General features: G+C 37.8%; 1 protein-coding gene across 1 annotated transcript; it reads left to right on the forward strand.

Moving 5' to 3' along the window:
* The first annotated feature begins 525 nt into the window (after positions 1–525).
* On the forward strand, positions 526–26,967 carry LOC110457417 (oral-facial-digital syndrome 1 protein homolog). The gene is made up of 29 exons (XM_021508694.1): positions 526–801; positions 2,081–2,287; positions 2,493–2,561; positions 2,899–2,929; positions 3,698–3,805; positions 4,721–4,863; positions 4,988–5,077; positions 5,495–5,578; positions 6,122–6,228; positions 6,575–6,694; positions 8,038–8,111; positions 8,271–8,362; positions 11,868–11,945; positions 13,771–13,838; positions 14,211–14,254; positions 14,699–14,850; positions 15,388–15,499; positions 15,754–15,802; positions 16,116–16,431; positions 16,921–17,038; positions 17,644–17,751; positions 17,933–18,020; positions 18,779–18,912; positions 19,268–19,447; positions 19,699–19,832; positions 20,128–20,271; positions 24,524–24,577; positions 24,785–24,834; positions 25,625–26,967. Exons 1-29 carry the CDS (start codon positions 706–708, stop codon positions 25,656–25,658), a joined length of 3,084 nt encoding a protein of 1,027 aa, XP_021364369.1. The 5' UTR covers positions 526–705; the 3' UTR covers positions 25,659–26,967.
* Positions 26,968–27,335: the final 368 nt, after the last annotated feature.

The raw sequence follows: 27,335 nt of genomic DNA on the forward strand, positions 1-27,335 counted from the left end.
TACTACTACGTCGACAAACGGAAATTCCTGGAAAAGAAAACACACAAAATATTTAGGGATTATCTGTACGTCCCGAAGAAATCTAGATCGCGGGTAGGAATCTTAATGTAGTTTTTATCTTTATTTCGATTTTGACACAGCTTTTATTTTTCTATCAATTACTATCAAGTTTCTATCGAATCCTCATTTGATGTCTCAGTAAAAGCACCGTTTGTATGCATGGAGACAAGATGTAATTAACGTAGCTACGTATGATGAAATAAGAAATTAAAAAACATTGACATTATTTTAGAAGTGACTGGATTATCAATTATCATCTCCACTGTCCAAATGCTTTTATTTACCAATGTATTTTAATCTTCATTAAATAAAATATATATTTTTACGCATTGTTTTCTCGAGGACACCTATTTCTGATTCTTTTCTTGCGGTAGCGGATTACTACGGAGCCAATTAAAAAAAAAATCCCTTTGAAGGCCTCATTGGGTTTTAACCAATCAGGAAATTCCGAGCAATTTGGTCCGATGTAAACAAAGCGCAATTATTTGAAACATGGCTGACAGGTGAAGATCAGCTGGGTTCGGAACTTAATGATGCACTTTCAGTTTATATAACGATGATGTTACGTTGTCTGTGTAGTCAAGAAATGAATATCGTAATGGTGACACTTCGATAAACCGGGTTACTGTACATTATAATCCAGAAATGGATAAGGAAGCACCAGAGTACCTGTCGGCTGAGGAGCTTCGAAATCGGCTGTATCACAGCCTCCGTGATCGAGGTTTGGTCGATAATATCAAGGTGATTAGTTAATTTCTGATACTTTTTTTTGTGTTATTCCGTGGGCAGTATTACGAATAACATTCGGATTTTAATTAAACATTACTAAACCGTCACCTTTACCTGTTGACACTATACTCACCTAGTGCCCGCCATGCGTGAAAAACGTGTTTACACTTGTCACACATGAAAATTTGTGTCGGTTACATATATCCAGTTAAATAACGATGAATATCGTGTTTCATTGATCATTTGTTTGTTTCAACAAAAGATAAGCTTTAAAGAGATATTTCTGTGCTTGGGTAAAGATGCTAACACACAAACTGCAGGAATTGGAAAACATATAGCACAGGAGTCTGACGGTTAATCAATTTAAGTATAACAATCTATACTGTATACAAAAAATACAATATAGTATACAGTTTTTTTTTTATATACAGGTTGTTATATATACTTATATTGATTAAACGTCAGACTCCTGTGGAAGGTGGGTTAGACTCATTTCATTCCTGGTGGTGTTTTTTTTTTTATAGTATACAGGGTATTTTTTGTATATGCAGATTGTTATGCTTATATTGATTCATTCATATCTTTATTTCTCCATAATTGAAGAGTTACATATATACATGCATGCATAATTAATAATTAATGAATTAGTACAGAAATATGTGCAAAAAAAAATATGTGACAAAAGTAGAATTAATTCATTGACAGAAAATGTGCTGCATATCAAGTTAATCGAGGAAAAGGGAAGTAGCAGCAAAATAAAATAAAATATCAAAAAGATGCTACATTACAAATCTTCAACATGTCATTGAATGTTTATGCTCTACACAAAGTATGTTTTGGTTATAAGGAGATGATAATGATGACGACGATGAAGCATAAAACCAGCTTTATCATAAAAGAGATATATACTGTAGTATTGGTTTTATTCTTCTCTCATCACATATACAAATAACGTCTCTTAAGGTTTCAAAAACCAAAACTGCTGGCCAGGTGCCTATGCATCAGGAAGGAAAATATATAAATCATGGTCTTTTCCCTAATTGATTCTTTTCTGTCACTCCTACACTTTTTCTTTTGGTTTTCACAGTCTCAACAAGAATCTCTAGTTTAGAAAGTATGACTGGGTTGTCATGTGAATGTGTGAATGTATTGGTGGAGGTTATATGGCCCTTTTTCATGAGTGGACACGAAAGCCATAGACTTTGACTATTGTCATCTTAACTGTTGTAAGGATGTAGAACCTAAAACAGTCATGCTAACTTTAATCTTATCCATATTTATTTTTTATTAGAGTCAGCTCCGGAACAGTATTGTCACAGAGCTACAGCAGACAGCACGAGGACAGGGTCAGTTGACACTTAGGGACCTACGAGTCCCAGAGGAGGGATCTCTACTTCACCGTGCCTCAAACAGCCTAATTGCAGACCACCTACGCCGCTGTCAGTATGAATACTCACTCAGTGTCTTCCTCCCGGAAAGTGGCATCAGTAGAGATAAGGTTTGTACAACATTTCAGTAGAGATACAATTTGTACACTAATTCAGTAGAGATGAGGGTTATACAACAATTCAGTAGAGATAATGTTTGTTTCAATATTAATGTTATTAAAATAATTGATTAATTGACTTCTCATAAGAGTTAAAATGATAATGAACTTAATCAGTTAAATGTTTATTAAATGGTTGATTTGTTCCTACTTTTAGGTGTTTGGAACACACGATCTTCTGCAGCTCCTGGGGATCAGCTCTCAGTCTCGACTCTACCGGAAGATGGTGAGGTTTAGTTGTTTGGGCGGGTATTTAGCAGATCTACCAGTCTTAGGCTAGCACAGGAAAACAGTTCTTAAACCCATTCTGCTAGATTCTATGCAGTATTTTATTAATTATATCCATCACTTTTAAAAGCAAAAATCTTCTTAGTAGATGTGCATATAACTAATGACTACTGGTAGATGGATTTTATCAGATCTCTACACCCCAAATGTCCTGGCCATGATGAGGGGTTAGGCCTTGTTAAAACATAAGATTAAAGGTTAGTTTTGTTATGTACTGTATGGCTGATTAAAGGTTAAATCTTGGTATTAAGTGTTTGTTGTCTTGTTTTTTACAGGCCTCACCTCAAGGGGAACATCACAAAAAAGGTAAACTTCTACGTTATAACTCTTGTTAAACACTGTCACTCACTTGTCACAGAACAGATTCTGGCTGATTGATGTCAGAGCTCATATCAACATAATTTGATTTCGGTGGTATATTATTAAAGGTAGTGTATATTTCTGGAAAGTCTATGATTATATGCTTGTACATTGCTCGCATTCACATTGGTCGGATCCTATTAACATAACCAGTCCTCAAAAACTCATGTAGACTGGTTATCTGGTGAATATCAAATTCAAAATATAGCCTATATGTAAATTCCCCGGAACCTGTCGTAGCATGTGCGCAGTTAGACAGGAATGCGATCTGAAGGCGAACGTTTATCCTCCGTTACATCTGAAAATTTACAAAAACTACTTGAAGATGAAGATGCTGCTAACATAAAAAAGGCCACCGAACACACAGTGTTAACCTTGCTTAACCTTGACGATGTCTTCAAAAGCTACAATGCCAAACTGTTGGATTCAACCCTGGCTAAATTTTATACGAAGGCTCGTTCCAGTAAAAGTTACCAATACAAAATTGTATTGTTGAAGCACATAATAAAACAATTATGGGCTTTTGTGCTGGTAAATATGATGTGATGATATGAACCTGAAACCTGATGATATGAACCTGAACCTCAGCCTCGACCAATATCTCTTTTTTCAGGTTCATATTACATCATATTCACCAGCACAAAAGTCCATAATTGTCTATTGTAGCCCCAAGTACACTGAAGCTCAAATACTGAATATGTGTTCTATTTATAGGATTCTTGTGGCAACTGCTTAGTGAAATTGCAAGTCTCCATACCAATGCTGTCCAGGACTTTGGCACCCAGACTGACCTCATCAAGGTCGGACCCATCACTTCCCTGGGTAAGTTATACCCAGACTGACCTCATCATGGTCTGACCCATCAGTTCCCTAGGTAAGCTATACCCAGACTGACCTCATCAAGGTCTTACCCATCACTTCCCTAGGTAAGTTATACCCAGACTGACCTCATCAAGGTCGGACCCATCACTTCCCTAGGTAAGTTATACCCAGACTGACCTCATCATGGTCTGACCCATCACTTCCCTAGGTAAGCTATACCCAGACTGACCTCATCAAGGTCTTACCCATCACTTCCCTAGGTTAGCTATTTGCAGACTGACCTCATCAAGGTCTGATCCATCACTTCCCTAGGTAAGCTATACCCAGACTGACCTCATCAAGGTCTGACCCATCACTTCCTTAGGTAAGTTATACCCAGACTACCCTCATCAAGGTCTGACCCACCACTTTACCAGGAAAGTTATACCCAGACTGACCTCATCAAGGTCTAACCCATCACTTCCTTAGGTAAGTTATACCCAGACAGACCTCATCATGGTCTGACCCATCACTTCCCTAGGTAAGCTATCCCCAGACTGACCTCATCAAGGTCGGACCCAACACTTCCCTAGGTAAGTTATACCCAGACTGGCCTCATCAAGGTCTGACCCATCACTTCCTTAGGTAAGTTATACCCAGACTAACCTCATCAAGGTCTGACCCACCACTTTACCAGGTAAGTTATACCCAGACTGACCTCATCAAGGTCTGACCCATCACTTCCTTAGGTAAGTTATACCCAGACAGACCTCATCATGGTCTGACCCATCACTTCCCTAGGTGAGCTATATGCAGACTAACATTATCAAAGTGAACCCCTCACTTCATGGAGTAAGGTGAATAATCAAATGTGCTTCTTTTTGAACCTTTCATTTTCATTTTCTGTTAAAACCAAACAATCTTTCTCAATCTCAGATGAAAAGCTGGTAGGAGTTGATGACCTTTACTCCTCCAAAAGAGATGACCACTATAAGTTTGGAGTGACGGCAGTGGAGGACAGATTGCTGTCTTTTCAGCGGCAGTTAGAGGAACGTTACAGATCTGATCTTCAGCTTGAGGTGAGAGTTAATAGGAGTATGGCTGGATAACAATTCTTAACACTTCCTTTAAAGATTATGATTTTGCTAAATAAAAATATATTTTTTTAGACACAGGTGTATATAAAAGTGTTTGTGTTGACAGCTTGCACGGATGAAGGAAAATGAGATTGCCCGGATCCGTATCGAGGAGAAAGAGAATAGTCGTCGTGAGATGGACCAACTACGACGTGAGGTACAGGCATCATCCTAACTGATTACTAATAAAATTTCATACAGGTTCTTTTAGTGATTATATTATTACTAATGTACACACAAATACAGGTTGATGAAAAAAAAATACAGGTGGTTTGAAAACAATTTTCATCTGGAGACTTTCCACAATATCACTTAATGTTGAAGGGCAGTCTGCACTAAAAATTACTCGGTGCTGAATCAGTTTTGTGAAATATAAATTAATTTCAGTAATTCTAAAACTAATGAAGCTTTTCCAAAATTTATTGAACTTTAAAATTTATTAAAATTAAAAGTTACTTGTGTTTGGTTGATATCTCACTGTGCTAAAATCACTATATACAGTACGTTAAACTTGACTTTGATTAATTAATAACCGCATTGTTTGGTCACTGATGTTCTTTGTGTGGTATTTTAGATGGAGAGAACCTACCAGAATAAAACAGAATCCATGACAACAAGAGAGCGTAACTCTATAGAGAGAATGCAGAGAGAACAGGAGGTACTCAAACTTTGTTCTAACCTTTTTTTCAAGTCAAACAGATTTCGGCTGAATGAGAAGGACTCGCATGTAAAGTTATTTTATTTTATTTTAAAATGTGTAGCATTACAGACTAACAGGACAATACACAACATAAACCACAGCCAATTATAGTTATTAGTGATAGCTGTTCCAGCTTCACGTCTAGTCTCACATTACCTAAAGAGTTGTTTAATCAGAACAACTTATTAAAATCACATGTGTATAAGGTGTATGGAATCTTCAAACTCATAGAGTGTACATGATGTGTGGATGCATTTTGGTAGAGATGTGTGGATGGATAAGACTGTGTACAATTAAGTGTACATGATTGTTTCAATGTTTGGTAGATGTTTGTGTTTGTCTGTGATTGACATTGATCATACATGATTGTTTCAATGTTTGGTAGATGTTTGTGTTTGTCTGTGATTGACATTGATCATACATGGTTGTTTCAATGTTTGGTAGATGTTTGTGTTTGTCTGATTGAGATTGATCATACATGATTGTTTCCATGTTTGGTAGATGCATGAGAAGGAGATATACACCCAACGTCAGACCATACTTGAGGAAATTGAACAGCTGCGAAGGCGGGAGGCCGACGTCAAACGCCAGGCTGACATCAACGACAGGTAGGTCACACATAAAGATGCTGTTTTGTATTGAGTACAAGAGAAGTACTGTTGCCGCTGAGTAACCTTCCCTGTCATACTTTATTCTTTCAATATCTGAACAATTGTCCAGCTCCCATCATCACAGAGTTTGGTGTACTTCTAAGTTCTAGTTTTATTGCCAGGATTTCAGGGGGTTATTTCTGTTATACCTCTAACCAAGATCATACACAACTGGACATTATAAACCTTGTTGTGTAGATCCAGTTTCATATTACAATATATATGATATGTTTTTGTAACTGAAGTTGAAGGAAGACATCCAACAGTTACCCTTGTGCTCACATCAGATATCTTGTGTTTGCAGGGAGAAACAACTGATGGTAGATCGACTACGAGATAAGGATTCTAACCTCAAGCATCGAGAACATCTAGTCAGTAGACAGGAGACCGAGTACGAACAGAAACTAGCCAATGAAATGACAAAGTGAGTACGAACAGAAACTGGCTAATTAAATGACAAAGTGAGAACAAACGGAAAGTATCCAACAAAATGACAAAGTGAGTACCAACAGAAACTGGCAAATGAAATTACAAAGTAAGAAAGAAACAGAAACTAGTCAATGAAATGACAAAGTACAAACAGAAAACAGACAAGTGAATGACAAAGTGAGTACAAACAAACCAGAAAATGAAATGACAAAGTGTGAACAAACAGAAACCAATCAATGAAATGACAAAGTGTGTACAAACAGAAACCAGTCAATGAAATGACAAAGTGAGAAACCTGACAATGAAATGACAAAGTGAGTACGAACAGAAACCAGAAAATGAAATGACAACATGAGTACAAACAGAAACCAGACAATGATATGACAAAGTGAGTGCAAACAGAAACCAGACAATGAAATGACAAAGTGAGTAGGAACAGAAACTGGCAAATGAAATTACAAAGTAAGAAAGAAACAGAAACTATTCAATGAAATGACAAAGTGAGTACAAACAGAAACCAGACAATGAAATGACAAAGTGAGTACGAATAGAAACCTGACAATGAAATGAACAAAGTGAGTACAAACAGAAATTGCAAATGAAGGCCTTTGTATATTATGGACCTTATTTTGCCCCAAATCCACTTAAACTCTGAACTGTTCATTGAATTTTCAAATCCCTGTTTATTTAGATTCCAAACAAAACAACCCCATACATAGCTGTTTTCTTTTATTCTGGAACTTTTAACACTCCTTGTGACTAGGATGTAATTTGAATTAAAAACAAAATTACATATTAAAACTGATAAGTTTCAGTAGACAAACATTGGTGTACTCGGTGTTTTTTGATTTCCAGGTCAGTTAGTTGTATCAGGTAACTCTACAGTATTATAGCATGACATCAACTCAACCTTAAACAGACATTATGTTACTGCACTATTTCTGAACTCAAAACTCTACACTGCATCATGTTTTTTCCATTTGATTCTTTCTGTGTAGCATAGATATGCTTTTTAAATCACACTCACTGCAGACACTGAAACAACAAAGAGGAATGATAAAGATAATTTGAAAAGGGGTTGTTTTTAGAAATATTCTTTATTTTAATTCCACTTTTGAAGAAAAATATTGATTGCAAATTATTTCATAATCACAAATTTGTAGATTTGCAAACTTCTGCATTATACAGATTTTATAACATATAATATGATAGCTTGTCTCATGACTAACGTGGTAGGGACAGGGAGCATTAATCTGATAATCAACAAATTTTACCATGTTATAAATTGGATGCCAATTTATGATTACAAATGTTTGAATCACATTGTTGTCTGTTCAGATTCAAGGTAGAAGAACAAGCAAAGTTTATGGCGAGGACACAGAACCTGGAAATCAGGGAGGCCAAACTGAGAGGTGAGGTAACAACCTAGACCCCCTTAGACCCCACATCCCACCTGGGACTTTATAATTTGGTCTACACTTCTGGATCATGGAGAATTAAAGCGCTGTTAGCCATATTGTATTGAGTCATATTGTGTAGATCTAATCAGTTGTGTATTTGTGGCCTTACAGAGGATGAACGGCGTGTAGGGGAGGATAAGGATCACCTTCAGGGACTCAAAGACACGCTCAAGGACAGAGAGGTCCGCATCAACGAACTTGAGGTAAGTTACTCAATGACAGAGAGGTCTGCATCAACAAACTTGAGGTAAGTTACTCAAGGACAGAGAGGTCCGCATCAACAAACTTGAGGTAAGTTACTCAAGGACAGAGAGGTCCGCATCAACAAACTTGAGGTAAGTTACTCAAGGACAGAGAAGTCTGCATCAACAAACTTGCGGTAAGTTACTCAAGGACAGAGAGGTCTGCATCAACAAACTTGAGGTTAGTTACTCAAGGACAGAGAAGTCTGCATCAACAAACTTGAGGTTAGTTCAAGGACAGAGAAGTCTGCATCAACAAACTTGAGGTAAGTTACTCAAGGACAGAGAGGTCCGCATCAACAAACTTGAGGTTAGTTCAAGGACAGAGAGGTCTGCATCAACAAACTCACGGTAAGTTACTCAAGGACAGAGAGGTCCGCATCAACAAACTTGAGGTAAGTTACTCAATGACAGAGAGGTCCGCATCAACAAACTTGAGGTAAGTTACTCAATGACAGAGAGGTCTGCATCAACAAACTTGAGGTAAGTTTCTCAAGGACAGAGAAGTCTGCATCAACAAACTCGGGGTAAATTACTCAAGGACAGAGAAGTCTGCATCAACAAACTCGGGGTAAGTTACTCAATGAAAGAGAAGTCTGCATCAACAAACTTGAGGTAAGTTTCTCTAGGACAGAGAAGTCTGCATCAACAAACTCGCAGTAAGTAACCCAAGGACAGAGAGGTCTGCATCAACAAACTTGAGGTAAGTTTCTCTAGGACAGAGAAGTCTGCATCAACAAACTCATGGTAAGTTACTCAAGTGAGGTAAGTTACTCAAGGACAGAGAGGTTCGCATCAACAAACTTGAGGTAAGTTACTCAATGACAGAGAGGTCTGCATCAACAAACTTGAGGTTAGTTACTCAAGGACAGCGAAGTCTGCATCAACAAACTTGAGGTAAGTTTCTCTAGGACAGAGAAGTCTGCATCAACAAACTCATGGTAAGTTACTCAAGTGAGGTAAGTTACTCAAGGACAGAGAGGTTCGCATCAACAAACTTGAGGTAAGTTACTCAATGACAGAGAGGTCTGCATCAACAAACTTGAGGTAAGTTACTCAATGACAGAGAGGTCCGCATCAACAAACTTGAGGTAAGTTACTCAATGACAAATAGGTCCGCATCAACAAACTTGAGGTAAGTTACTCAATGACAGAGAGGTCTGCATCAACAAACTTGAGGTTAGTTCAAGGACAGAGAAGTCTGCATCAACAAACTCGCAGTAAGTAACCCAAGGACAGAGAGGTCCGCAACAACAAACTTGAGGTAAGTTACTCAAGGACAGATAGGTCCGCATCAACAAACTTGAGGTTAGTTCAAGGACAGAGAAGTCTGCATCAACAAACTTGAGGTAATTGAGGTAAGTTACCCAAGGACAGAGAGGTCTGCATCAACAAACTCACGGTAAGTTACTCAAGGACAGAGAGGTCCGCATCAAACTTGAGGTAAGTTACTCAAGGACAGAGAAGACTGCAACAACAAACTTGAGGTAAGTTACTCAAGGACAGAGAAGTCTGCAACAACAAAGTTGAGGTAAGTTACTCTAGGACAGAGAGGTCCGCATCAACAAACTTGAGGTAAGTTACTCAATGACAAATAGGTCCGCATCAACAAACTTGAGGTAAGTTACTCAATGACAGAGAGGTCCGCATCAACAAACTTGAGGTAAGTTTCTCAAGGACAGAGAAGTCTGCATCAACAAACTTGAAGTAAGTTACCCAAGGACAGAGAGGTCTGCATCAACAAACTTGAGGTAAGTTTCTCTAGGACAGAGAAGTCTGCATCAACAAACTCGCAGTAAGTAACCCAAGGACAGAGAGGTCCGCAACAACAAACTTGAGGTAAGTTACCCAAGGACAGATAGGTCCGCATCAACAAACTTGAGGTTAGTTCAAGGACAGAGAAGTCTGCATCAACAAACTCATGGTAAGTTACTCAAGGACAGAGAGGTCTGCATCAACAAACTCACGGTAAGTTACTCAAGGACAGAGAGGTCCGCATCAACAAACTTGAGGTAAGTTACTCAATGACAAATAGGTCCGCATCAACAAACTTGAGGTAAGTTTCTCAAGAACAGAGAAGTCTGCATCAACAAACTTGAGGTAAGTTACTCAAGGACAGAGAAGTCTGCATCAACAAACTTGGGGTAGAGAGGTCTGCATCAACAAACTTGAGGTAAGTTACCCAAGGACAGAGAGGTCTGCATCATCAAACTTGAGGTAAGTTACTCAAGGACAGAGAGGTCGGCATCAACAAACTCGAGGTAAGTTACTCAAGGACAGAGAGGTCGGCATCAACAAACTCGAGGTAAGTTACTCAAGGACAGAGAGGTCGGCATCAACAAACTTGAGGTAAGTTACTCAAGGACAGAGAGGCCTGCATCAACAAACTCACGGTAAGTTACTCAAGGACAGAGAGGTCCGCATCAACAAACTTGAGGTTAGTTACTCAAGGACAGAGAAGTCTGCATCAACAAACTCGCAGTAAGTAACCCAAGGACAGAGAGGTCTGCATCAACAAACTTGAGGTACGTTACCCAAGGACAGAGAGGTCTGCATCATCAAACTTGAGGTAAGTTACTCAAGGACAGAGAAGTCTGCATCAACAAACTCGCAGTAAGTAACCCAAGGACAGAGAGGTCTGCATCAACAAACTCACGGTGAGTTACTCAAGGACAGAGAGGTCTGCATCAACAAACTTGAGGTTAGTTCAAGGACAGAGAGGTCTGCATCAACAAACTCACGGTAAGTTACTCAAGGACATAGAGGTCTGCATCAACAAACTCGGGGTAAGTTACTCAATGACAGAGAAGTCTGCATCAACAAACTTGAGGTAAGTTACTCAAGGACAGAGAGGTCCGCATCAACAAACTTGAGGTAAGTTAATCAAGGACAGAGAAGTCTGCATCAACAAACTTGGGGTAAGTTACTCAAGGACAGAGAGGTCCACATCAACGAACTTGAGGTAAGTTACTCAAGAATAGATCTGCATCAAAACACACAAAGGATGTGTAAGGAATCCTGAGGCAGGATGGAGAAAATTCCTCAAGCGGGGGTTGTATGACCATTTTTGTATGTGTTCTCTTGGTAGGCTTGAGGGGGAAGAGGAGGGGGATAGGAGACAGACATAGAGGTAATAGGAGATTCTTATGATCTTGTGGTAAAATGGGAAAGATGTATTCATGTGATGTTATTTGTGATCTCCTGGTAGAATGTGAGAAAGGTTTTGGATAAATATCATCAGTCAGTGATTAAGATCATGACGAATTGACCTATATTTTCAAAAACAAAATAAAATATAAAATACGAAAAAATTATGGAATGTAGAATTATATGAGACTAATATGTTATTGTGTTTTAACACCAATTTTTCCTGTCAGGAACCCTTTGGGTAAGAAGTAAGTTGTAATGCCATTAACCTTAATAGCTTACGTGTATGTCTATTTAACTTGTTGGTTTTTATTTATAGACAAAGATTCAAGAAGAAAAACATAAAGAAGTTTCAGCATCAAGACAAAATGAACTTCTTCATGGCAGGTTACGAGATGTAAGTAAATACAAGTTACCAGATGTAAGTAAATACATGTACAAGAAATGAGATGTAAGTAAATACAAGTTACCAGATGTAAGTAAATACATGTACAAGTAATGAGATGTAAGTAAATATAAGTAATGAGATGTAAGTAAATTTGAGTAATGAGATGTAAGTAGAATGACAAGATGAAAGTAAATATGAGTTAAGAGATGTAAGTAGATATGTGTTACAAGACATAAATAAATATGTATTAAAGATATAATAAGTAAGTACAATTTGCAACATTTAAGCAAAGTTATGAGGCATAACTTAATACAAGTTATGCAGTGTAAAGTAAGTATGAGTTAGTGACGCAAGTAAATACAAGTTACAAGACATAAGTTAATGTTACAAGATGCATGATATTACAAATTAACAAAATTAAGTTTGTAAAAACTTTGGGATGTAAGTTATTTCAAGTTACCAGATGTAAGTTAACATAAGTAACAAGACGTAAACTATCAGAACTTGCCTTTGTGACATAGAATAATACAAGCTACAGGACACCAGTTATTACAAGGTACAGGAAACCAGTTATTACAAGCTACAGGACACCAGTTATTACAAGCTACAGGACACCAGGACACCAGTTATTACAAGCTACAGGACACCAGTTATTTCAAGGTACAGGACACCAGTTATTACTAGGTACAGGACACCAGTTATTACTAGGTACAGGACACCAGTTATTACTAGGTACAGGACACCAGTTATTACTAGGTACAGGACACCAGTTATTACTAGGTACAGGACACCAGTTATTACTAGGTACAGGACACCAGTTATTACTAGGTACAGGACACCAGTTATTACTAGGTACAGGACACCAGTTATTACTAGGTACAGGACACCAGTTATTACTAGGTACAGGACACCAGTTATTACTAGGTACAGGACACCAGTTATTACTAGGTACAGGACACCAGTTATTACTAGGTACAGGACACCAGTTATTACTAGGTACAGGACACCAGTTATTACAAGCTACAGGACACCAGTTATTACAAGCTACAGGACACCAGTTATTACAAGCTACAGGACACCAGTTATTACAAGCTACAGGACACCAGTTATTACAAGCTACAGGACACCAGTTATTACAAGCTACAGGACACCAGTTATTACAAGCTACAGGACACCAGTTATTACAAGCTACAGGACACCAGTTATTACAAGCTACAGGACACCAGTTATTACAAGCTACAGGACACCAGTTATTACAAGCTACAGGACACCAGTTATTACAAGCTACAGGACACCAGTTATTACAAGCTACAGGACACCAGTTATTACAAGCTACAGGACACCAGTTATTACAAGCTACAGGGCACCAGGGCCCGTATTCATGAAACCGTTCTCGTGCTATGGATTTTGTGCTCAAGCCTAATTTCTTGTTCTGGTTATAAGTTAATAAACAAATCTTATTTTGTCAAGGATTTTGAAAAATTGTTAAGGAGACTTAAAGCCAAATACTGTTTTCAATGTTTACATTTGACTTTTTGATTGTTTGACATGATTTAAATGTGTTAAAAGAAAATTGGTTGGAGCATAGACTCCATGCTTGAGCATGAGAACGGTTTCATGAATACGGGCCCATTTATTACAAGCTGATTGACGTAATTTGATATAATTTGCTATCACACTAAATCCTTTTATGAAGTCGGCGATTGTTGTGTCATTTCAGAAGAGGCTATTTTCAAGGTCAATCTAACTAAATTCATGAGAAAATGTATCGGGCTACATTTAGAAGTTTCAATGAGTCAAGTTGAGTACAAATAGAAATGAATGTGTGTTGTAGATGGCTGATTACAAGGTGCTACAGGAAAGTAACGCTGTGATGAAGAGTGAGCTGGAGACTCTGAGAACGTGAGTAACAAGGAAACCTGTCTCTATTTCAGGAGGAGGTTTGGTTAACATTACCTCAATGTATGACAATGCCACACAACTACTTGCTTCCTGATTTTGCAAGTACAAAAAATTGAGAAAATTCGAGTCTTATGGGCAATAATACTGTTCCTTATTTCTTACATTGCAATTAGAATGGACTATTCTTTTTATGAACAAATTAGCTAGTATGTTCTGTAAAATATTTGCTTGGACTTTTATATATTAATTCAAACGGTAGAGGATATTAAAAGTACAGCATCACAATATATAAACATAATCATGTTGTCTGTTAATTTACGTTATTTACAAGTTGACAGATGTTTAATACTGTTTTATTTCCCCCAAATTTAGGAGGCTTGCAGAGTTGTTGCAAATGAATGAACGTGAAAGAGGAAGTGAGTAGAATTTCATTGTATTGTATATCTAGACTTTTGGTCATATTTTATATCATATGAGGTGATACATCATATATATTGTAACTACCTTCATTCCCAGTTAAAGTCGCTGGACTGTGAAAGGTTGGACTACTCAGACAATTTTGTGTGGAATTGAGCCAAACTGTTACTTAAAGTACTTACTGGACAGTTGATTGACAAGCGTTGACTGGATTAGAAATATTTGATACAATGTTGATGATTGTGTTCAGCTGTTAACGTTTGTGAGAGTAAACAGATGTGAAAGAATTTATGTTTTACCAAAAAAACAGTCTGTACATACTAATAACACTTTTCTGTGCAGAAAATCATTATATAAGCTTTAACCTGTATTCAAATGAAGATGACTGAAAAAACAATAAGTTATCTAGCAATGTGTCAATAAGATGTGTTGTGATGTACCAGGACAAGAGGAGATGATGAGAGAGCTGAGACGACCGTCCCCGGAGAGCCTCATGTTACAGCGGGATCTGGAGAAGGCCAAGGAGGCGTTACGCCAGGAAACCACGCTCTCCAGCGCCCAGACATCACAGCTGGAGAAACGTCTACAGGAGGAGGTCAGTTATCTCCCTTGGCAGTTTATTGTCCACAGTGGAGACAACAGATTTAATTGATAAACATTGGTTTTTACAGTAAATATAAATTGTTTTGCTTTTGTTTATTGCAAAAAATAATCTGTAAAGGATGGGTGCCCATAAAACTGTTTTTTGAGCTCCTTGATTTCCGAATCTTCTAACATGAGATGTCTACATATAACAAAAGTATGATCATTTATAGTTTTACTTTGACCCTCTGTGATTTGACAAAGATAAGGAGTAACAGAAACCATTAAAATACTGTTTTTTGTAAAAAAAAAAAAGAAGTAAAAAATACAGAAAACTAACCAGGATATTTTTCATATATTCTTTTATGTTCAAATGAAAGAGATTTATTTTAATGAAAAAATAAGTCTGTACCTTCCCTATAAGGAGTAAACCAGGCTATCTTAAAGATTGAGTGATGGAGAAAATGCAAGCACCCTTTTCTGGTATTCAAATTATTGTGTTGTTGTTGAAGTTGTATCTTAAAACATAAGCTCCTGATTATTCTTGTAGATGGACCGGAACCGTGACCTTCTTCGGAGGTTTGAGGACCAGACGTCTCATTTGAAGGAAATGAACCGTGAAGTGGTTGACCTCAGGTCACAGCTGTCTGTCACTCATCAAGGTGGGCAGAGTCTTCTTTGTGTGGTTAAATAAAATAACATTCTATCAAAAACATTTGTTAACTTAAGACCTATATATATATTTATGCATTATGTAGTTGTATAGTCTGTCAAACTAGTTATCAGAAAATGAAATAAATATATACTGTAGTACCAGCCTGCTCAACTGTTCCGTGTGTAGAAAATGCAATAGTTACTTTGACAGAATATAATTTACGGAAGTTAAAATTTAAACTGTATACCTTGATTTACACAGCCCTCACCAACGAAGTATACAGGAAGCCTGTGCGCCCTGGTGGTGATAGGTAGGTGGTTAAAGGGAGGTCACTCAAAAAATCAAATTCTATTACTGTTTTTTGGGGGCATTTCCAGAAATATTGAATACATCGGAGCAAATGTTGAGTCATAATAGTACTTTCTTACTGAATATCATGTCAAAGACACCAAGTAACAATTGGTTCAGGTCGCAAAAATCAAACATTTCTCAGGTCACAAATTCTCCAGGGGTCAATATAATATGCGATCCTGATTAGAGATTAAATAGTCTGTTAATTGTATTGCTTCAATAAGTTTTGTAAAAAACATTGTCAATTTGATGATTATTTTTGTCTGACACAGCCGTGGCGGATCGCTCCACACTTCCAGACAAGTACCAGACAGTACGGAGGGAGGTAATGAACTTCAGAAAATCTCAACGGAGTTCTCCCCCAGACTTGATATCTCGAGTCCGCGGCGGGCGTTGTCACGACGACCCCGGTTTGAGGACAATGACGTGTATAATGACATTGATGTAGAGTTTGGTTTACTGCCCTCTAATGTCGGAAAGGTGTATACAGATCTATCGGAAGAAGACCTAGATAATGGGTCTCTGGGATCGGCCGACATTGTAGCTGAGGCTAAATATAGACTCCGTAGCCTGGAGAAGGAAGCTCTGGTAAGTCATCCAGTTGTTTATGGACGTGAGACATTCATTAGCCCTTGATTACAGTAAGATTATCCTTATCAACTCTGTAGAGGTTTCCATTATATTGGATTTTAAGGAAACATAAATCAGCTGGTTTTATAAAAGTCTGATTTAATAGGAGTTAGTTTGAAATTCTTTTAATAAGATGATTGACTTATGTAAATTAACACATCACTCTATTACACTAGGTGTTTTACATGTTCAAGATGACTACTTAGAATGACATTGTCAGCTAGATTTCTCATCAAACATTAAAACAGAGATACAGAAGAAATAAATACTTCATGAAATTACTTCACACAAGATTAACAATACTTGTTGAGATAAGTAATACTTTGCCATATTATAATTTTATTACTCCAAGATCATTTGAATAATTATAACAAGAGGATAAGTTACTTACCAGAAGGGTTTAAGAAATGTAAATGGGTTATATATAATTGAGTGAACTATTTTCAGAACCTTGAGAAGGTGTACAGAGATTTCCAGTACCAGATGATAAATCCTGTGGCTGACACGGAACCAAGTCGAACCCCTAGGGGGAGCCAGCAGGCCGACCCTCAGGACAGTAGACCCAGTAGGTGTTGTCTGTGTGTTCAGTCTGTTCTACTGTGGTCAGAATCTGAGCTGAAATATATGTATTGATGTAAAAAAGTGATAACTTCACTTTGATATCAAGCCCTGGGATTATCAAATGATATAGACTTAAGTTCAAGTTTTACCTTATTGTCCAGTGCATAATGAAATCGTGATTTTTATTGCTAGTGCCAGAAAATATTTTTGAATTGTTTTAAAGAGCAATCACTTTTGAAATCGTGATCTCTGTCTGAAACTGTTTCTTGATCCCTTGCCCATAGGAAGAACATCTTCCCCATTAGAGATTGCTACTTTTACATAGAAATAATTTGTTTTGTTCGTTTTTGTGTAAAAATTGTTTTCAAAAATGAACAAGGTCTCATTTGACCTAACATTAGAAATATTAAAATAAGCAAGGGGTAAATGTTTATATCCATATACTTGTCCTACCACCCGATACCCTCCTTACCTACCCTTCACCACCACCCTTGATACAGCCACCCGATACCCTCCTTACCTACCCTTGACCACCACCCTTGATACAAAATGAAGAGGATTCAATGATGAACTTTTGATTTTGGAATGTGATTACTGTTTGATTGACAGGCCAGAAGAAGGTGAAGATAGTTGCATCCCCTGGAGAAAGCCCGATTCACCGCCCTATGTCCTCCACTCCGTATCAGCAGGCTAGCCGTGGAGCCTCACAGCTTGTAGGTAAGTACTCCCATCAATAGAGTACAGAGACAAGTTGAAATATATTGTCTTAAGTTTAAACTTTTGAAAATAGCATAACAAAAGAAAATCTAGTGATAGGCCTTCAATGGCCGTATTACTATGTTTGAGAATTGCTTGCTGTTTTTAGATATGATACATATTGTACTGTGTACTGTTACAGACAGCCTACACGAGCTAACAGGATCCCGTGATAGAGACCACCCTCCCCCGAGGTTTGACATTTCTAATATGTCTGATGATGGTGAACAGTAAGTGGATTTCTGATGCCTGGCTGTTTATTTCTATATCATACTGACAATCAATTATAGTGGTTACAAGTGTTCTTGCCAAGTTTCTCAAATCTAACATTGTCATACTTTCTGCACAGTAAATACATTATCAGTGATCTTGGAAACTGCATCTTTGCAAAGTAAATTCCTTTTTATCATTAGCTGAAATCTTTCAAGGTTCTCTATTATATCACTTGTGTCATCTTCGCTAGCCAAGTGTTCGCTTCGTGCACACTCCACTTACCCTTGGCGATATAGCCGTGTTTACTGAGCCTTCAAATTTCGTGCGATGCTCGCATCCAATGAAATCGCGTCTTACATATAGCGCTGTTGACTCAGGAAAACAGTAATGGCGACGCCCTGTACGGAAGCACGTTGTCGTTTATGTCAGAGTGTTTTTCCCCCAAAAAATAGGCGCACAATCTTTGGGGAAATTCTGGAGATTTAAATCAGTTAGTGGAAATCTACGAGCCTCTTGTAAATGATGAACTGGGAAAATATGTGTGCTGCCTTTGGATTGTTTCCATTTTGCTCTGTCGTTTATATTCCGCCTTGACATACACATGCTTTTGTCAACACGCCAATGGAGTGTGTATGTAACGGTCATTCTGATTAGTTAAAAAAAAAAAGGGGGATTTATTTGACTCCCAATTTTCCCCATGCATGAATTTATGAGTTCAGATAATGCACGATATGAACTACTTTGATGTTATATGATTACTTGATGTTTTGTTTAGCCATCCAGATGAGAGGATAGAGAATCCTCGACCAATCACTGTGTCTGACCTTGAGGCTCGACCAGGGTCACCCAGCATCATGGTAGTTCCAGGATCTGGTGCATCTAGTGAGGACAACACACCGGCTGTCAGGGGTAGGTAACTCTGTAATGTACTGTCGACTCAATAAAATACTTTATTCCTCATTATACTTTGTGAGGACAACACATCAGCTGTCAGGACAAGGTAGCTTTGATGATACATGGTGTTGCATAGAAACTTCTGTTTTAAAATAACTGAATGTGATTTTTTTCAAGGAAAGATAATTCCACAGTGGCAGGGCTGTATTCCTGGGTCCCAATCCTGGTAGCATGAATTTATTCATTTGTTCATGTCTAGCAAATAAATACGATATATGAGTTTGACTGGGAGATGGTAGATTACATTGGGTGATTGTGTTAATTGTCCCCTGTGATGACATGTATATTGACAATACTGATGTTTACACAGAGATGGACCTGAGAAAAACAAGCCCTCTACGACCTATAGGTGGTCTGAAACTAGCCCCCATCAGCCAGGAGTCCCCAGCCACCCCCAGTAGACCCCCGCCCGGGAGCAAGCTTGCCCCTGTGTCACTGGATGATGCCTGGAAGGCCCCTACTTTAGAGGATGCCTGGAAGTCTGAAACAGGTGTGTTAAGTTACCTTTTCTGGTATTTATATATGTACAGTCTTGTAATGATGAAGGATTATAATTTTTTGTATTCTTTTTTAATGTAAACCTGGCCATTACATGTGTTGTAAGTAGGTTTATTACCTGTAGTACGTTAGAATGGATCTATAGACCAGGTGTAACATTCACCGTCTCTTTATTTGTATCTATTAGATCAGTTTCATTTGATGATCTCGTCTTAATGTCATTTTATTTGTCAATCCTCGTAGCTAAGAAAGAAGTAGAAAGTGGGGACGAGGACAAATGGGAAGAGGAGAGAAAGAAAAAGGAGGCGGAGAGAAAAAAGAAAGAAGAAGCAGCAAGGGAACGAGAGCAGAGAGAATTGGAAAGACTTCAGGGAAAGGTAGGTTCAGGCATTACACTTTAACAAGAATGTTGTAAGGCCAGCAGTAAAATGTTTATATTCAGTTAAAAACATTGCCTATAGAAAGTTGATGTGCTCAATATCTGATGCAAGACCATCACCAAACATTGCATAAAGTAGTCATTTATGATGTTTTATAATAGGATATGAACTTTAGAACCAACATGAAAATATAAACAGAGGAGTTGAATATAATGATAACTGGGTAATATACAATTAGTGTTGTATGGCACACTTAGTTAATTACACAACTACTAATGATATCTATCTGTAGAGAGGGTCAGACGACTTTGAAGATGACCCTACTTCTGACCCAGGCCAAAAGGAAGAAAAGAAGGGTGATGATGACGACGGGATTGACCCCACCATGAAGCAGTACATGGCTATGGTGGCTCAGCAGAAAGAAAAAGAGAAGGAGGTGAGGCAGGGTTTGGGTTGTTTGTTGATAACCCTAGAGTAAGTGGGTATTGTTAAAGAGATGAAACAGGTTTAGGGATAGATGTTAATAACCTTAGAATAAGTGGGTATTGTAATAGAGGTGATGCAGGGTTAAGGTTGTTCGTTTATAACCCTAGAACAAGTCGGTATTATAATGAGGTGAGACAGGGTTAGGGTTGTTTGTTGATAACCCTAGAGTCAGTGGGTATTATAATGAGGTGAGACAGGGTTAGGGTTGTTTGTTGATAACCCTAGAGTCAGTGGGTATTATAATGAGGTGAGACAGGGTTAGAGTTGTTTGTTGATATCTCTAGAGTAAGTGGGTATTATAATGAGGTGAGACAGGGTTAGGGTTGTTTGTTGATAACCCTAGAGTCAGTGGGTATTATAATGAGGTGAGTCAGGGTTAGAGTTGTTTGTTGATATCTCTAGAGTAAGTGGGTATTATAATCAGGTGAGACAGGGTTAGGGTTGTGTATTGATAACCCTAGAGTAAGTGGGTATTATAATAGAGGTGAGACAGGGTTAGGGTTGTTTATTGATAACCCTAGAGTAAGTGGGTATTATAATAGAGGTGAGACAGGGTTACATTCGGAACACCTCGCCCCGATTCCAGTTCCTTTCAACGTTAGATGACCGTATCGGCCAAGAAGTTCCGAGTGACAGGGTTAGGGTTGTTTATTGATAACCCTAGAGTCAGTGGGTATTATAATAGGGGTGAGACAGGGTTAGGGATAGGGTTGAGGCAGGATTTTTTCGGGTTGTTGGTCAGAATGTTTTCCAATATGAGTGTTGTGATAGAATTAAGACAGAGTTTGTTTGAGTTATTGGTTTATATTACTTGTCTAAGTGGACGTTTTGTTTGATAAAACAAGACTATGATATCAGAGTTGACGTTTTGTTATGTCGTCTCTGAAGACATTGTTGGCAGTCTAGTCTGATTTCCTAAGAATGTCCTTAAACAGAGATCTCCGCTAGTGGAGTCTGAATATTGACTTGATGTTGTGATGAGAGTCTATTTGTGACCTGTTTTTGTATTGTACAGCCGAGACAGGTAACAACACTAAGCTATTCTCCAGCCTATAGGCCTGTTGTGTATTCACTACACCCTATAGACCTGTTGTGCTTCATGTATTCACTACACTCATCATCATCGGTGCATCTTAGACACTTTTTATTTTCAGGCATGTTTAATCATGAGAGGTCACCAAGTCATTTACATATTAGATCAAAAGGCACTGGATTTTGGGCTCTTTATAATATTACAGTTCAATTGATTTCATTATCAAGCGTGAATGTCACCAGCTAGTTTGAGTTTGACTTTTGTATCAGGTCCACTACTTATATTTACTTTGTCAGTTGACTCAGACTCAATTAAGTCAATCTGTCTTGTTTGCTTCAACAACATATGAAGTTTTTCTGCTCCTGATTATGATATGTTATCTTTTTGGCATCATACTTATAATGTTGGAGACAACAAGCTAGGGGCCTGAGTATGGCTGTTTCTTTTATTTATAATTTATAAAGTTATTTACAAACATCAATTTGTACAAAAAAGAAATTAAAGCCATATAAATGAATTCAGAATATGAGTTCGAAGTTTGTGACTCTAGGATCAGGTGCTCTGAGTCTGTGACTCTGGGATCAGGTGCTCTGAGTTGGTGACTCTGGGATCAGGTGCTCTGAGTCTGACTTGGGGATCAGGTGCTCTGAGTTGGTGACTCTGGGATCAGGTGCTCTGAGTTGGTGACTCTGGGATCAGGTACTCTGAGTCATGACTCTGGGTTCAGGTGCTCGGAGTCGGTGACTCTGGGATCGGGTGCTCGGAGTCGGTGACTCTGGGATCAGGTGCTCTTAGTCGGTGACTCTGGGTTCAGGTGCTCTGAGTCGGTGACTCTGGGATCGGGTGCACGGTTAAGTTGGTTAGTTTGGTTTCTACTGCAGGAGGTGTGATATATGTAATGTCACACTTATAATACTAACAATACATACATTCACATCTGAAGATTATCGGAACATTTCTAGGGAAATTTTGATCTTTACTATGATCTTCAGAACTGGACTATAGGGAATATGATGGTTGTAACTGAATACAAAGATTACATTTGAAGATTATCGGAATTTTCTGTAGGGAGTATTCTTGTTCTAAATTAAGATTCTCAGAACCTAATTGTGACAGGTAAACTTTTTCACTGCCTGTTCATAGAGGATAACGCTGTCACAGATGTAGAGGTTTTTTTAGATTGACGGGCCAAACTGACATTTATCAGTCACTTACACTGTAGTACAGCCAGTTGTTGTCTGTATATAGGTCTCACAGAGTGTTTGCATGTTTGTATCAAGTAATGACTCGTAATATTCTTAATGGTCATTCAGTAATGGCTTTGATCTACCATTGATAGAAATCTTTACTTAATATGTCTTAACTTGTTAAGATGAAATAGAAAGTACTTCTTACGTGCTAATGTTTCATATTTTGCATGGGAGAGAAAGTGTGTGACAAAATCTACCGTAAATATGTCAAAAAAACCTTACACTGGAAGCTGATTACACGATAACATTGTAACTGTCGTAGTTAAACCTTACACTGATAGCTGATTACACGGTAACATTGTAACTGTCGCAGTTACACCTTACACTAATTGCTGGTTACACGGTAACATTGGAACTGTCTTAGGTACACCTTACACTGAAAGCTGATTACACGGTAACTTTGTAACTGTCTTAGTTACACCTTACAGTAATTGCTGATTACACGGTTACATTGTAACTGTCGCAGTTACACCTTACACTGATTGCTGATTACACGGTTACATTGTAACTGTCGTGGTTACACCTTACACTGATTGCTGATTACACGGTTACATTGTAACTGTCGCAGTTACACCTTACACGGATAGCTGATTACACGGGAACATTATAACTGTCGTAGTTAATCCTTACACTGATACCTGATTACACGGTAAAATTGTAACTGTCGTAGTAACACCTTACACTGATAGCTTATTACACGGTAACATTATAACTGTCGTAGTTACACCGTACACTAATTGCTGATTACACGGTTACATTGTAACTGTCGTAGTAACACCTTACACTGATTGCTGATTACACGGTTACATTGTAACTGTCGCAGTTACACCTTACACTAATAGCTGATTACACGGGAACATTATAACTGTCGTAGTTACTCCTTACACTGATAGCTTATTACACGGTAACATTGGAACTGTCGTAGTTACACCGTACACTAATTGCTGATTACACGGTTACATTGTAACTGTCGTGGTTACACCTTACACTAATAGCTGATTACACGGAAACATTGTAACTGTCTTAGTTACACCTTACAGTAATTGCTGATTACACGGTTACATTGTAACTGTCGCAGTTACACCTTACACTAATTGGTGATTACACGGTAACATTGGAACTGTCGTAGTTACCCCTTACACTGATAGCCGATTACACGGTAACAATGTAACTGTCGGAGTTACACCTTACTCTGATAGCTAATTACACGGTACCTTTGTAACTGTCGTAGTTACACCTTACACTGATAGCTAATTACACGGTAACATTGTAACTGTCGTAGTTAAACCTCACACTGATAGCTGATTACACAGTAACATTGTAACTGTCGTAGTTACACCTTACACTGATAGCTGATTACACGGTAACATTGTAACTGTCGTAGTTACAAACGTTATGATGAACAGAATTTAAACTTAAACAAAATACCCTGGTAGAGGGTATTTAATTACCAACTTAAGATATTAAAACTAAAGATGATAATTCTGGAGTCTCCGTCTAAGACAGGAAGACGTGACATATTGTATGGTATATGGAGCCATTACAAGGCTATTACAAATGTTAAATGAAACTGAAATATTGTATGTACTTGTACATGTAGTAACTAAAATGCATTTGTCTGTAGACCTCTGTAATATGATCTATGTCGATGAGAAATTAGTAATTAAGAGCCAGATTAAGGTATACCGGTACACCTAGTGATCACCAGAAATGCTAGCACCGCTGTATAAAAGTGTAATATGACTCAAGACAAAAAAAACAATTATTTATCATGCTTTAGAAATGTCTGAATTGTTATATCTTGTAAAAGGTATTCAGCATGCTGTTTGGTTTTGGAATGTTTTGGGAGAACACACAAATGTGTACCTGCAGTAGTTTTATATGATTTTCTTTGAACAATGCTTGTGATGTGGTTTCAGCTGGCCAAAAACACGGTGGACACCTGGTCCAAGGGGAGACAACTTTCACATGCAGTAAGTTCCACCTTTGGGTAATATTAGCTACACAGATTGTAGGTAGTAAACATTATATGATATATTATTTCTAAGTCTATCTCCTTCAACATATTTATTTGCAAATAATTAACCCAGTACTATTAATGTTAAAATGTCATGTATTATGTATTTTTTTTTAATTATATATGTGAATCCCACATTAAATCTTTTTATTTGATATTTCAGGACACACCGACCCAGTCGGAGCAGGACCTATCTGCAGCTGATGCTCACAGGTAAGACTTGTGTTTTCTGGGTTTTATAGGTAAGACTTATGTTTTCTGGGTTTTACAGGTAAGACATGAGTTGTGATCTACCTATTACAAATATGGATTACTTAAAAAATGATTGGTAAAATATTTCACATAGTTTTTTTATTTGGAGATGTAGACTTTTGTAGTTTAAATATTTATTTGTTCTTTTCAACCTTACGAAATAGAAAACTTACACTTCCAGATGTTTTAAACTGAAGTTCTGCTAGCTCTAAAGTCCAAAACTTGATTGGGTCCAAAATATGTGTAAAGGAAGCTGTCTAGATAAAAGTTTCCTTAAAAAGAGTATTTATAAGATATTGGAAACCAAATTCTGTGAAATCAGATATTTTCCTGGCGCCGAAATTTCGTGGTTCCCCAAAAAAACACCATTTTGTAGGTACATGAATTAGTGGATTATGAGTACCCACTCATACAGAGAATTACTTTTTATTAAACTTATAATTACTCCATGGACCTATGAATTTGTGGTTGAAGATAACCTACGAAATCAACAAGATAAAAAAAAACCACGAAAAGTTTTCATTGTATTAAAGAATGATTTTAATCTGATTCCCATTTTTATATTTTGTTGGAATTAAATCTTGAACTATCCTTACATGAAAACTGATGTCATTTTGTTTTCATACAGAAGGGGTAGGGTATTTAATAAACCTGTATCTTTGTTACGCCTCTAGATAAAAATATCATTGAAGATATGGCCTTTGATCTAAAATGAACACCTTGTCTGACCAGCTTTTACTTTTTTTTGCAGTAATGATGGCTCGGAGGCTGATTTTCAGTGGTAGCTACTGTATCAAGCAGACTGACTGACCATGTCACAGTTTAGCACTCCATCATGTCAGCTTGGCATTGTTGATACAGAACCATTCCTTGAAAATATTGTAACTACATGTGTCCTAGTATAACTCAAAAACCCAATTGGACAACGTTAGGAGATGCATTGATTTATCCCAAAAACTTTTTTTTAGGTGCTTTTGCAGGTGAACCTTGTGTTAATTAAGCCAAATGTAACAATTCTGTGGCTATTATTTTTTCAAATTTATTTCAATAGATATGAGTGTGGGGTCTGAGGGGTAAAGACATATGTGAGGATGGGTGTGAATGTGTTTGTGTCAGGTCTGAGGATTCAAAGACATGTATTTGTGTTTGGGTGAATGTTTGTGAGGGAGGGTGTTCTAGAGAGTGTGTAGTCTGAGGCAGGGTATGTTATAGAGAGTGTGTGGTCTGAGGAAGGGTGTGTGTTAAAGAGTGTGTGGTCTTAGGAAGGGTGTGTGCTAGAGTGTGTGTGGTCTGAGGAAGGGTGTGTGTGGTCTGAGGAAGGGTGTGTGTGGTCTGAGGAAGCGTGTGTGCTAGAGAATGTGTGATCTGAGGAAGGGTGTGTGTTAAAGAGTGTGTGGTCTGAAGAAGGGTATGTTCTAGAGAGGGTGTGGTCTGAGGAAGGGTGTGTGCTAGAGTGTGTGTGGTCTGAGGAAGGGTGTGTGTGGTCTGAGGAAGGGTGTGTGTAGTCTGAGGAAGAGTGTGTGTGGTCTGAGGAAGGGTGTGTGCTAGAGTGTGTGGTCTGAGGAAGGGTGTGTGCTAGAGAGAGTGTGTGGTCTGAGGAAGGGTGTGCATGGTCTGAGGAAGGGTGTGTGTGGTCTGAGGAAGGGGGTGTGCTAGAGAGAGTGTGTGGGCGAGTAAACATGACAGCTGAGATAACTTTGTGATCATTACAGTATTTAAACAGGACCAAGAGAGCATTAGCTAGATGTGGAGATTTTGTTATAATTATGTGTTTAGTAAACATGAAAATTATGAATTATGCTAATTTCAAACTTGATTTTGTTTATTAATTGATAAAGTTTGTTTTTGCTGTTTGCTGAGTACCATAACTAAGTAATGTGTTGTGTCTGTCTGAGAAAGGTTAGATCTGATATAGAGGAGTGGTCGCAGAGACAAGGTATAGGATTTTTTTTATTATTTTTGTGAATTAGTATAAAGATAATTAGAACATCCCTATTTCAGCAAGTTATCTAATATGTATCTTACAATTTCAATATTTAAATTGTAAAAAAATGTTTATAATATTTATTTCATAAAATAAAATCTGATAATCTGTTTCAATTTTGTCTGGTCTTTTTAACCCACCATCATCACATGGTGGGCTATACTAATCGCCCAGCATCTAGGGTACGTTGTCCATCTGTCGTCCATCAATAAACAGTTTTTGTTATCGCTATTTCTCACAAGGTACTTAAGGGACTTTTCTAAAATGTCCGATGTATGTTCCTTTAGGTTCCTAGTTGTGCATGTTTACTTTTGAGACTGATCTGGTAAACAAAATGGCTGACAGGTAGCCATCTTGGATTTTGACAGTTAAGATTTGTTATCGGTATTTCTCAGAAAGTGTAAAAGGGAGCTTTCTCAAATTTTCTAAGTAGTTACCCCTATGTCTTTAGTTCTGCAAGTTTTATTTTGAGACTGAT

Source organism: Mizuhopecten yessoensis, unplaced genomic scaffold (assembly GCF_002113885.1).
Source record: "Mizuhopecten yessoensis strain PY_sf001 unplaced genomic scaffold, ASM211388v2 scaffold9133, whole genome shotgun sequence".
NCBI classification, from domain to species: Eukaryota; Metazoa; Mollusca; class Bivalvia; order Pectinida; family Pectinidae; genus Mizuhopecten; species Mizuhopecten yessoensis.